This window comes from Myotis brandtii, unplaced genomic scaffold (assembly GCF_000412655.1).
Source record: "Myotis brandtii unplaced genomic scaffold, ASM41265v1 scaffold292, whole genome shotgun sequence".
NCBI lineage: Eukaryota > Metazoa > Chordata > Mammalia > Chiroptera > Vespertilionidae > Myotis > Myotis brandtii.
In genome coordinates this window covers 224387-236244 of record NW_005361156.1, presented here as the reverse complement: position 1 = coordinate 236244, position 11858 = coordinate 224387, and the positions used below count along the sequence as shown (strand labels likewise).

At 57.9% G+C, this 11858-nt stretch overlaps 2 protein-coding genes across 7 annotated transcripts in view; both read right to left on the bottom strand.

Moving 5' to 3' along the window:
- The window catches only part of DNASE1L2 (deoxyribonuclease I-like 2), a 3212-nt gene extending 1561 nt beyond the window's left edge, over positions 1–1651 (bottom strand). For 2 of the 5 annotated variants that reach the window (XM_005869342.2, XM_005869346.2), the window contains exons 1-4: positions 544–1651; positions 365–453; positions 187–270; positions 13–113 (exon numbers count right to left, since the gene is read on the bottom strand). In XM_005869342.2, the coding sequence (XP_005869404.1) occupies positions 13–113; positions 187–270; positions 365–453; positions 544–876 (607 nt within the window). In that variant the 5' untranslated portion in view covers positions 877–1651. Of the gene's footprint in view, positions 1–12; positions 114–186; positions 271–364 lie in introns of all 5 variants that reach the window. The other 3 variants (XM_005869341.2, XM_005869343.2, XM_005869344.2) reach the window with 2 other exon arrangements.
- Positions 1652–1742: 91 nt separating this feature from the next.
- The window catches only part of E4F1 (E4F transcription factor 1), a 10373-nt gene continuing 257 nt past the window's right edge, over positions 1743–11858 (bottom strand). Inside the window, exons 2-16 of one of the 2 annotated variants that reach the window (XM_014542204.1) lie at positions 10946–10959; positions 10157–10179; positions 9426–9623; positions 8228–8330; positions 5128–5321; positions 4918–5038; positions 4669–4821; positions 4409–4578; positions 3878–4087; positions 3525–3633; positions 3146–3363; positions 2710–2908; positions 2493–2635; positions 2362–2424; positions 1743–2281 (exon numbers count right to left, since the gene is read on the bottom strand). In XM_014542204.1, the coding sequence (XP_014397690.1) occupies positions 1925–2281; positions 2362–2424; positions 2493–2635; positions 2710–2908; positions 3146–3363; positions 3525–3633; positions 3878–4087; positions 4409–4578; positions 4669–4821; positions 4918–5038; positions 5128–5321; positions 8228–8330; positions 9426–9623; positions 10157–10179; positions 10946–10959 (2275 nt within the window). In that variant the 3' untranslated portion in view covers positions 1743–1924. The remainder of the gene's footprint in view (positions 2282–2361; positions 2425–2492; positions 2636–2709; positions 2909–3145; positions 3364–3524; positions 3634–3877; positions 4088–4408; positions 4579–4668; positions 4822–4917; positions 5039–5127; positions 5322–8227; positions 8331–9425; positions 9624–10156; positions 10180–10945; positions 10960–11858) is intronic. The other variant, XM_014542205.1, reaches the window with a different exon arrangement.

Here is an 11858-nt window from a genome sequence, read left to right as displayed (position 1 = left end):
GCGGGGCCTCACCGGAGCTGGGGGCTGAAAATTTGACCACGAAAGGTTCACGACTAAAGGTGTCCTCCGGGTCCGGGTACTGGTACGTGTCTACCACCGACACCGCGTCCTTCCTGGGGGCAAAGGGCGGGTGGGTGCGCCGAGCCAGCCACCTCCTACCCCGCACGCTGCGACCCCACTTCTCACCTGTAAACGAACAGGTACATTTCCTTGTACTGATCCCGCCCCAGGGGCTCACTGCTCACGTAGCTGTACTGGTGCCTCGACACGCTGCGGAGATATGGGCCAAGCCCCGAGTCAAAGCACCGCTCCCAGGCCTAGGATGCCGGCCGGAGCTCCCGACGCTGGGCCCTGCCCGCCACACCTGTTGATCTGCTCCATGAGCACGGACACTGCGCTCAGGTCCGGGTCTCGCACCTCCTGCACGAGCGTGATGTCATAGCCAGCCAAGATCTGGAGAGGGGACCGTAGGGGCGGGTCACGCAGGGCAGATCCGCCCGCAGAGCCCAGAGGCAGCAGCCCCAGCCCAGGCCCCCGCCTCACTTGTGCGATGACGCTGGCACAGTCTGAGTCCAACACTTTGCTGTCACCAAAACTCTGGATATTGAAGGCTCCAATGCGCAGCGCTGCTGCCCCGGCAGCCCCCAGGGCCCAGAGCGCAGCCAGTAGGGCCCGGGGCCATCCCATTGCTCCGAGATAGTGGGCTGGGAGGGACAGACACAGCCCTGAGCACCCACCGGGAGTCGGACACACCCCACCACCCCTCACCTCCCCAGGTGTGGGGGCCTGACAGGGTATGCCACCCGATGCTGGCCAGCACCAAGGGCAGGCTCCCCCTGCGCTCTCCCCAGGGTGGTGTGCTGGGCTCACGGCCATTCTCCTACTCCGTGGGAAAACTGAAGCCCAAACAGACGCACCCCATTACCATCCAGCCCGACTCACCTAAGATGTGGATAGGGCAGTGCCAGAGGCTCAGGATTTGGGCCCAAGTAAGGGTTTGAGGTCCAGGCTGGGAGTGTGTCCGTGGTACCAGACTCCAAGGGCTTGGTCTAGCAAAAGGTCTGTCTGATGCCTGGGCACACTCAGGTATTTGAGGCCCTGGTCCAGGGAGGGGCCAGCTGTGCTGGGTCCCGCCCCCTCAAAGTTGGTGCCAGAACTCCTGGCTCCCATTCCCACAGAGAACCCAGAAGACAAGGCAACAGGGGATCCACCCTGAGGCTCCAACCCCCAAGTCTGTCAGAATCAGGACTCAGAAGCCCCTGCCAACACCCCTAGAGCTTCATGAGGAATGAGGGAGATGGCCAGCCAGGCCCTGAGTCCAGGCCTGCTCTTGTCCCCGCCCCTCAGAAACTAGGTCATCCAGAATCTCCCTCCTGGAACGGCATCCCCTCAGGGAAACTAAGGCAGTACAATTAGGAAAGCCCCTCTTCTTAGCTCCACATCTTCCACTGTTTCTGCTACACATTGTTAGAGGCTCCTGGTCTCCTGGCCTAAGTCCCTTGCCCCAGGGAACCACATCGGGCCTCAGGAAGCTGGGGTCACAGATCCCAGTGGGCAGGGCACCAGCAGATGGCTGCCTGTCCACATGCCAGTGACACCCACACGCAGCCAAGGTGTCGCCAGCCCCATCAGGAATACTGGGCGGGGTGGCCAGGCATGAGAGTTTACAGCGTGGCCCGGGCAGACAGGTGCTGCCATGGGAGAGCCTGCCAGGGCTGCCACTGCCGCAATATCACAAGCGGTGGGTTTTCATGTTTTATTGTAAAGCAACAAAAAACTCTATTTACACCCCCACGTGTCTGAACATCTGGATTCTGTGCCGTGTCTTGTCCATACTAGGCCAAGTAGGAGTGGGTAGGGCGTTCAGGTTCCTTGCCCCTGACCCAGCCCAGCCCAGCCCAGTGGGACCCTACAGGCACCCACGCTAAACAATGACAGTCTGCACCTCGAGCTGGCCCTCTGGCGAGGCAATAACCAGCTCGCCCGCGTGCTCCAGGATCTCAATGTCCTCCGATGAAACCATGGTCACAGTAGCCTGTTCAGTGCCATTTGCACCCGCACGGGCAGTAAGCACAGTGCCCTCGCTGATGGCTGAAGCCAGTGTCATGGCCACCTGCTCTGTCAGGCTTTCCGGGGTGGCAATGGTAATGGTGTCTGCAGCAGCCGCTTCTGGACCTAGCTCCGCCTCCTGATCCATGGTCACATTCTGCACAATGATTTGGTGCCCGGCGCTGGCCTGGTGTACGATCTGCTGCACCACCTTCATGATATGGCTATCCACCTGTGGGTGGCTCACAGCTCAGCCCACAAGGTTGGGTGAGGGCACCACACCTCCCTTCTCCCTCTCCCCCAGTCCCTCACCTCTGTCTGGGTGCCCTCGATGATCTCTGTAGCTTCACTGGTCTCTGTATCATCCGTGGTGGCCTGGAAAGAGGGTCAGAGGTCAACCTTGCCTGCCCCTGGGCCACATCCCAGCCCTGCCCTACACCCACCTCAATGATGTACTCCTGGGTGTCAGCCACCACGGATGAGAATTCAACCAACACAGTGTGCGGGTCTTCATCGAGGACAGTGGCAGCTGCTGTGGGGCTCTCTTCGGACACCAGCAGCTCCTCCACCTCCAGCAGGCAGCCCCCTGAGGTGGAGAGCTCAGTCAGGGCTGGCCTCCTGCTGCCCCTCACCCCCTCCTGCCTCCCACTCGCCCCCAACCTTTAGTGCGCAGGTGCCGGTTCAGCGTGCCATGCTCGGCAAAGCCACGGCCACACTTGTAGCACTTGAAGGGTTTCTCGCCCGTGTGGTGGCGAACATGCCGCACCAGTGAGCCCTTCTCCCGGAAGCCTCGGCTGCAATATGGGCACACGTGCGGCTTCTCTTCCAGGTGTGTCCGGAAGTGTACCTGCTGGGCATTCTGAGGAGGCCACTGTCAGGATCAACCTGGTCTTGTCCACACCTAAGACTGAGGCTTTCCCCATCCACTTTTAGGGCCGGGGAAGGGGGGGATTCATTGGCCAGCAGGGAGGGTCCAAGCCAACACTGGGCAGAGGGGTAACAAGGGAGGGCTGGGGCAGAAACAAGGGATGGAGTTGGCCCACAGAGTGGGGAGCTCATGGGCGGGGGGGTCAGAAGTCAGGGCTGGAGGGCCCACCTTGGTCTTGTAGCGCTTGCCACACTCAGGACAAGGGTAGGGCCGCTCATCTGAATGGACACGCCGGTGGCCGCGCACGTGAGCGATGGTCTTGTAGAGCTTCCCACAGTCCCCACAGCGGAAACGGCGCTCGTGCACGTGGACCTCCTGGTGCTTCTTGAGCAGGTAGGCCTTGGGGAAGGCCTTGCCACACTGCACACATGTGAACAGCTTCGGCCCTGGGGCCACAGGCAATGTCAGGCCACGTCCAATCCCCAAGGGCCCCCCAACTGCCTGCTGCCTGCTGCCTGCCCACAGGCCACCCTGACCACCATTGCCGAAGGGACCACCCTGGCCACTCACAGATCATCCACTGACCAGTGCCCCACTCGCCACCCACCTGCGTGGCTCCTTTTGTGGGCCTCTAGGGTGGCAGCTGTCGGGAAGGTTTCACTGCACTGAGGGCACAGGTGGGTCCTGGATACCGCTGAGGCTTCATGGGCCACCTGCTGGGGGACCACAGCATATTTCCAGTATCCACTGCAGGCTGGGCCCCAGCAGACAGACCCGTAGCACCCCCACCCTGACAGGCTCATCATGGGCTTAGGGGTAAGCAGCTCAGGGGACAAAGTCACTGCAGAAAGTGACAGCAGGGAGAACAGCAAGGAGGCTGGCGGCCAGGCCAGTGTAATGAATAGCTTCATCTAAGGTGCGGCCCCCAGGAATGAGCACACTGGCAGCACAGGTACCTACTGTCTCCACCTGCTCCACCTCCAGCAGCGGCAGTTCTGGGGGACCATCTCCTAGGGGCTGGGCACTGGATGCAGCAGGAGGGACTGGTTCCAGGGGCCCCTCCTCCCCAGTGACCCGCTCAAGGACAATGCCAGAGTTCTGCATGGCCTGGTGCAGCAGGTTCTCCCGACTGTCCTCGCTGGAACAGGGAAGCTCCTTGGGAGCAGGGGGCTGTGGGGGAGGTGGAGGGAGGGAGGTTGGCCAGGCGGCTCAGCATATGGCACCCACCCGAACCCACCACACAGGAGAAATCCAAGGGGCCCAAGGACCACTGTGCACACCCAATAGCTTCACTCAGGAATGCCCCTGGGAGCCCCACAGTCCACTCCCATCTGCTCTTGCCTGCCCCATCTAGGGCAGCCATTGGTCTTTCATCCCCTCTGCAACCACACAGAGTGCAGGCCCAGGTCAGTCCCATTCCCACTAGAGCCAGTGCCCAGAACAGATCCTGGCGCTGAGCAGTCAGAGGCCACACCCCCAGACGGCCCCCACCTCTGGGGTTAGGGCTTTCATGCCCAGGGGAAGCTCTTGCATCTGGACATGGACTTCATGAATGACAGTGCCCTTGGCATCTGTCACCAGATGAATCACGGGTGATGTCTCCATGGGCTCGCCTATCACCGATGATGATGTAACGGTCCCCATGGCGGAGGCACCAGACCCTTTAAGGCAGAACCAAGAAGAGTCCTTGAAGAAGCCTCCCTGACCAGGGCAGCTTCAGGGCTGGAACAGGGAGCCTTCACCATGCTGACCTGTATGTGCGTCCTCTTTGCCAACAACCACATCCTTGCTCATGGTGAATCGGATTTTTTCAGTGCACGGGGTGAGAGACTTGAGGTGCCGGGTCAGTGCACCTGACTCCCGGAAGCTCTTTCCACACTTGGCACATTTATAGGGACGCTCATCTGTGGAATGGAGTCAGCTTTGGGTAAAGAAGGCAGGCCTGGAGCCATAGCCTCCCACCAGGAGGCAGGGGTGCCCCACATACTGAGCTAGCTCACCTGTGTGCCGCCGGTGGTGCCGGATGAGTGAACCCTTGGTCCGGAAAGAGGCCCCGCACAGCTTGCACTCGTGGTCCTTACGACTGCTGTGGGTGACCATGTGGGCCTTGAGGATGCTACCCTGAGAGGGAGGGGCAGCGAGGCTCAGGCAGCTCCCTGGGCAGGAGGCCTGGTCCCCTTAGCTGACACGGCCCAAGATCTGGGGCTCACCGTCTTGAAGGTCTTGTGACACAATGCACACACGTAGCGGCCATCCTCGTTCACTAGCAGCTTGAGCTGGGCCTGTTCACCCTGCCCGGCCAGCCCAGGCCCCTGAGGATCGGGGCTGCCTGAGGCCTCTGCCATCTCATTGTCGCCTGGATCCACCTCAGCAGCCACAATGACCTCTTTGATGTGTCCACTGTCTAAAGAGAAGCAGGTCAGCCTGAGTCTCAGGATGCCGTGGGCCCTACCCCTCCTGGGATCCTGGCCCAGGAATACTGCTGGGGTATATTGGAGCTGCTTGGAGAAGTTCCAGGCCCCCAGAATGTATCCAGTGGAGACCATGGTGAGCAAATGCCCCCTCCCCTAAGCCAAAAGGAGTACAGCACTAGATGTGCACAGGGGTCCTACCACTTCTAAGGGCAATGGAGTACCCAACACAGAGACAGTGGGCAGGCCAACCCAGCTCACTGTAATCTATCCCGCTTGCTGCCCCAGCTCCCACTAACATAAGAAAATGCCTCCAGAGTCACCCACTAGCATCTATTTTGAAGCAGGCAGGCGAGGAACCCGGCCTCAAAGTGAATGCTCATGAGACACCTGGGACAGCCGGAGGTTTCTGTACCTGTCGAGAGCGTTGAAGAAATCTGACAATCACCCTGGCCGGGTAGCTCAATTGATTAGAGTGTCATCCCAATGTGAGTTCGATCCCCATTAAGGACACATACAAGAATCAGCCAATGTGCCCCGTCTAGTGTAGCTCATCCCTTGCACTGGGAGGTCGCCAATTTGATCCTGTCAGGGCACATGCCCAGATTGGGGGCTCGGTCCCTGGTAGGAGTGTGCAGAAGGCAGCCGATAGATGTTTTTCTCTCACATCAATGTTTTTCTCTCCCCCGCTCCCTTCCTCTCTCTCTAGAATCAATAAAAACATATTTTAAAAAAATAAATCTGACAATGTGTAAAGCTAAGCTGTAAACACTTCACAATTTCTGTTCATAAAAATGACAGTTGGTAATAATTGTGAAACTGCTTCTTTGAAGCCTCAATCAAGCTGGCACCATGTTTTGACAAGTCATTCCCTCCAAACAGAATGGAAGCACAACAAATAAGGGCCCAGCCAGTGTGGCTCAGTGGTCGAGCATCAATTTCTAGTCAGGGCACATGCCCGGGCTGCCAGCTTGATCCCCAGTAGGGGGTGTACAGAAGGCAGCCGATCGATGATTTTCTCTCATCATTAATGTTTCTCTCTCTCTCTCTCCCTCTCCCTTCCTCTGAAATAATAATATATTAATAATAAGAAGAAGACAATAAAGCATGCCTGATGCTTTCTCTTTCCTCTGCCCCAGAACGTGTCATACACAGTAGACCAAAGGTTCAGGGAAGGGGTAACAAGTGAAATGCAAGTTTGTTTCCCAAGAAGAGGCAGGAGTGGGTCTCTAGCTGCTAATCGGCCCCAGCAGCCCCCGCTGACCATGCAAAGACACAGAACTCTCAGCCCTGGGACAACAGCAGCTGGTAGTTTAGAGTCTGGCCAATCCTGGCCTGTGGACCACTGAGCAGCTAACACCAAGGGGACATTGGGGCACCCAGGATGCCTGCAAAAGGAGAAACTCCCAAGGATGTAAGAGAGGCAGGGGGTGCCCATAGAGGAGCCCCCAGAGCTGCCGAGCTGCAGGCATGGGCAGGCTGGAGGTCAGGGTGGTGGGAAGATGCCTGACTGAACAAGGGTCTGCAGCCCGTAGATGCTGCCCAAACACAGAATTTGTTTTTCTTTTTTTCTTTCTTTATTTTTCTTTTTTAAATCCTTACCCAAGGATATGCTTTTTTGATTTTTAGAGAGAGAGGAAGGGGGAGAGAGAGAAACATCAATGTGAGAGAAAAACATTGTTCAGTTGCCTCCCATACGTGCCCTGACCGGAAACCGAACCTACAACCTTTTGGTGTACAGGACAGCACTCCAATCAACTGAGCCACCCAGCCAGGGCAGGGAACCTGTTTTTCTATATGACACCACCCACCCCAGAAACCAAAAACCAAGCCAGGGCTGGAGCACGGCCCCACCTCCCACAGGACAACATTCCTATCCCAGAGTGGCACCAGGTGAACTTCCCTGTCCACAGGAATCTCAGGGGGAAAGAGCATGGAGACAAGGACAGGTGTCCCATCACCTCCCTGAGGTGGGGCCTTGGCAAAAAACCTGCTCCAAGGTTCCCCTCCCCCACTCTCCTCCCCCACCCCTTCCTTCTACCCCAGATGGTCCTAAGAACTTCCCAAGGGCAAATTCTACCTGTTGCCCAAACTTCCTGTCTAGCTCCTCAACCTACTCATGCACCTGCCAAGGTCTCTGCCCAGCAGGCTCCCCAGGTAACCACCATTCCCTTCCAAATTTCCCGAGGCAGCAGGCTCAACCCAGCCTTCCTCCACTGCTGTGCACACACCCAGCACCTCCCCTCCCCCCCCAACTCTCTTCACCTGCCCCAACCCTGGACTACCCTTTGAATGTCCCCCTGCATTGGCCTGTCCCCAATTAATGAGTGTGTGATCCAATCCAAACATCTCAACACCCCTCCCCTAATGTACATCAGAAGGTATTTTAACTTAAAAAAAGCCATCAAAGCGGCTGACTTGGCGTTGTATGCTCATAAAAGCCTTGTGAGAATCAGGTCAGGAATCACTATCCCCACAGGGAGTGAGCACTGGGGAGTAGAAGGCCAAGGTCAGGCAGCAGATCAAGGCCACACTGGAGCAGCAGATGCACCCCATGCATACCCACCCGGAATCTCCAGAGCCAACTGTGGGGGGGGGAAAGGAACCAGGGGGGTAGCAGAGAAGTAGGGAAGATCCTAGGGCAGCCCAGGCAACATGCTTTCCCTTTCCTGGCAGGGGAGGGCCTGATGCCCAATGCTCAATCCTCCCATAGACCTTGCCCTGGGGAAGGTGCACACCAGACCTCAGTTCCTCCTGGGCCAGGCCTTGCTCTCGGGGAGCAGAGGAGTGTGGGCAGCAGAGGTTCCCAGCCTCCAGCCCTGACCACTGATGGTTACCAGGTCAGCGACACTTCAGGGCTGAAAGCCAGGAGCGGACACACCCAGTGGGGCCAGCTTACCAATATCAGGTGTGTGGCTGATGTCTGGTGTCAGAGCAGCTGCCTCCACAACAATGTGGGCCAAAGTGATGGGCTCCTCCGGGCTTGCCACGGCCGGGACCACCTATCAATGGTGAACAAGGACAAAAGGAACTCGTCTGTGGAGCTCCCGAGCTCCCTTGGTTTGGGGAGTGCAGGCTTGGTTTTATGTCCATGCAGGATGGCTGGGTGGAGGCTCTCATCTCCCCCAAGAGACTCACTACTCTGAGCCCAACTCCCAGCCTGGCCCAGGGTGTCAGCCCCATCACTCTAACACCTTTAGCCCCTGAGGAACACAGCACCAAGCACCCTCAGGGAGGACTCCAGAAGGAAGTGATCAGAGCTCCAGCTCGAAGCTCAGCTGGCTGTGCAGGAATGAAGGTGGTGAAGGTAAGCTATTACACCCACCAGCCCCAGCCAGGGGTCACAGGAGAGGGCTCTGGGAATGTGGGTCCAGGGGCCTTCTTAGAGGAGAGGGCACTTCCCGGAGGGGCAGGTACAGAGCATAGGGTCGGAGTAAGACAACTCTGGGCCCACTGTCCTCTAGGCTACTCCCTGTAGTGACTTGAGGCAACTGACTTGTCTTGGAGCCTCCTTCCCCACTTCCTTCCGAGGATGACAAGAGTGCCCACTGTGCAGGGCGCTACGGGCCTTAACTGTGTGTGTACAGCCCCAAGCATACATGGGGTGCAACAAAGTCGGCCATTTTTATTATGGGGTGGCAGGATCCAGAGCCATGCTCTGTTTGTGGGATCCACAAGAACTATCTGTACAGGATAGAAGACAGGCCAAAAATACAAAAACCACCATGATACCCCTGAGCCAAGGCAGAACTCTGGGCTACAAGAAAGGAGAGACCACAGGCCCCAACTGCGTATGCTTCAGCCAGAGGCTGCTGAGAAGGCTAGGCCATCCAGGAAATCCTAGAGCACCATCAGGCTCTTGGTGGTAAAGCCAGATCCCCCCTCACCCCGACGGAGGGCAGTCCCATCTGGATGGCTCAGAGTCACAAGCCCAGCACTGAGGTGTCTGCCACCCATTTAACTCTCCCTTGGCTCAGAGTCACAAAATCGGATGCCTGCTCTCTGCCTGCCTCAGTGTCACTGGGAACCAGCTGCACAGGTCTGTCCCCGCATGCCACCTCCTCCTCATCCTGCATGTGTGTGGGTGGTGGGCTTACCTCCTGGCCCAGCAGCGCAGCAGCCGCAGGGGTGGCAGGCAGGGCCTCCGGGGGAGCCCGCTGGCAGACCTTCTGGAGCTTGTGCTGAACAAAGTCCTCCAGAGCAGTAAACTCCGCCTGGCAGCGGCCGCATCTGTGCACATCGTCCTCATCTGTAACAAGCCTGAGGTCAGTGGGACTGGGCAGGGCTTCCAGGCCCTGGCCAAATCCACCCCAGGGTGGCATCAGAACCAGAAGCGCCCTCCCTGGCCCTCCTAGAGGGGCTGAGAACACTCTCAGGAGCCCCAGGTGCAAGCCCCCATCCTCTGAAGGTCAGCCTCAACAGTACACTTAGGCTGCAGGAATCCACCCAGGCCGTCGTGTCCAAAGCCCCCACCTCAGAGAAGAGGGGAGAGAGGCCCAGAGAGGCGGTCATGAGGCAGAGGCATTTGACCAGTTTGGGGACAGTGGCTTATAGGGTTTGCATGTGACCTTGGGTACCTCAATGACCACATCTGGGCCTGTTCCCTCAACTAGAAAATGGCTGACCCAATGCAGAGTACAGCAGAGGGAGAAGAGGTGCTGGTGCCCACAGGGCTCTGGCTAAGAGGCCGGCCCTTGGCAAACACAGAAGAGGGGGCACCCTGACCCATAACTACTCTTCTCTCACTCTGACTTGGTGCTTCCTTGGTGCCAACAGGCAGCACCTCCCTGCTCTGGTGATGACACCCAGGATGGAACCTGAGAGGGACTCCACGCCTTAGGGCCACAGCACCTGAGCCCCTCACCATCTGGGATAACCAGCCAGTACCTGCCCCTCCTGCTCACCGAGTCCCTACCACATTCCAGGCACCTCACTGGGGATGTCACCAAATCCAGACAGCACCCTGGGGAAATGGAAATTACTATTTCCACTCCAGAAGAGCAACTTGGGATTCAAGGCCACCCAGCTGGTGACTGTGGGGGCCGGAACCTGAACCGGAGCGTCTACTCCAGAAATCCCACTGTTTAGACAAAGGGATGGGGAGGTGTTCCCTCTGCTTCTGTAAAAGTCTGCTAGTTCCCATCATCTCATATGCAGCCCCTCATTAGGGTCAAACCCAGGCCTGGTGCACAGGGGCAGTCAATGTCTATTGAATTAATGAGCAATCAAAGGACCAAACCACCGCCATGACTCGCCTACAGGCCACCTGACAAAGGGCAGTCCCATCCAGATGGCTCAGAGTCACAAGCCAAGCACTGAGGTGTCCGCCACCCTTTTAACTCGCTGAGTCTGACTCGGCACCAGGGTATTGAGGGTTGAAGGAACTCCTGCCACAGAAGGGGACACACCCAGCCCATGTGACACTGAGACAATGCCATGGGCATGCCCAGCAGGGCACAGCAATCTCCAGAGAGACCCCTCTTCAAGTTGGCCCTGCCCCTACTGGCACTGCCCCTCCCCAAGCTGGAATAAGGAGTAAGAAAAAACTGTACCAGGAATATGAAGGCTGTAGGGAATATGAATGCTGTAGGGACAATGGCCACCAACCCAATATCACTAGCCGAACCCCCTCCTGCCTGGCCCAGGCTACAGCCGCATGGGACAAGCTCAGAGGGCAGAGACCTTAGTTCTATCTCCAAAAGCTACTTCTCCGTGAATGAGCCTCAGTGTGTTCCAGCTTTGTTCTCAGTGATTCACATGCTGTTTTCATTCTCACCGCTGCCCTATGAGATGGCAGAACACAGGAGCGTGTTGAACTGTCTCACAGTCCTGGAATCCAATCCAGTCCTTGCTGCTTACTAGCTGGGTGACTTGGTCACTTCCACATTTTTGAACCTCAATACTCCTCATTCACAAAATGGGAAATAACAACAATAATAATTGTGTCCAGGGTTGGTTTGAGGATGAAAAAAAGCTGATACAGGTTAAGTGCTTGATACCTTGTTATCAGCAGCATCCCCGTTTGTAATAGGAAATGGAGCGGTGTGTGGCCACCTGCCCTGGATCAAAGAGCTAGAAACGGGCAGGTCCGGGACGGAGCCCGCAGGCTGGCTGCAGTGCACCGCTCTCCTCCCCAGGTGCCAGCCTGGACAAAGCCCAAAGCCTGGAGAAACCCGAGGCCCCGCCCTCCTGGAGCCCCCAGTCACACCCAGCCAGGGCCCCGGCGGCCCGTCAGGTGCAGTGGGAGGGGGCCCAGGGGAGAGCTGGGCTGGCGGTGGAGGCGGTCGTGGAGGTCCATACGGACAGCCCCGAAGGCTTGGGCAACTGTGAGTATCCAGGAGTCAGCACCGAACCCACGGGGATGACTGGCGCCCCGCAGGCGCGGCCCGAGAGTCCGAGGAAACCGGGGACTCGTGCAGGTGTCTGAGGGGTCCCCTGGGAGAGAAATCCGGGTCTGGGAACGTCAGTCGCGCCTGCAGCTCAGGTCATCGGGGCCTCCGCCAGCCCCGGGCAGAGTTGCCCCCACCCCG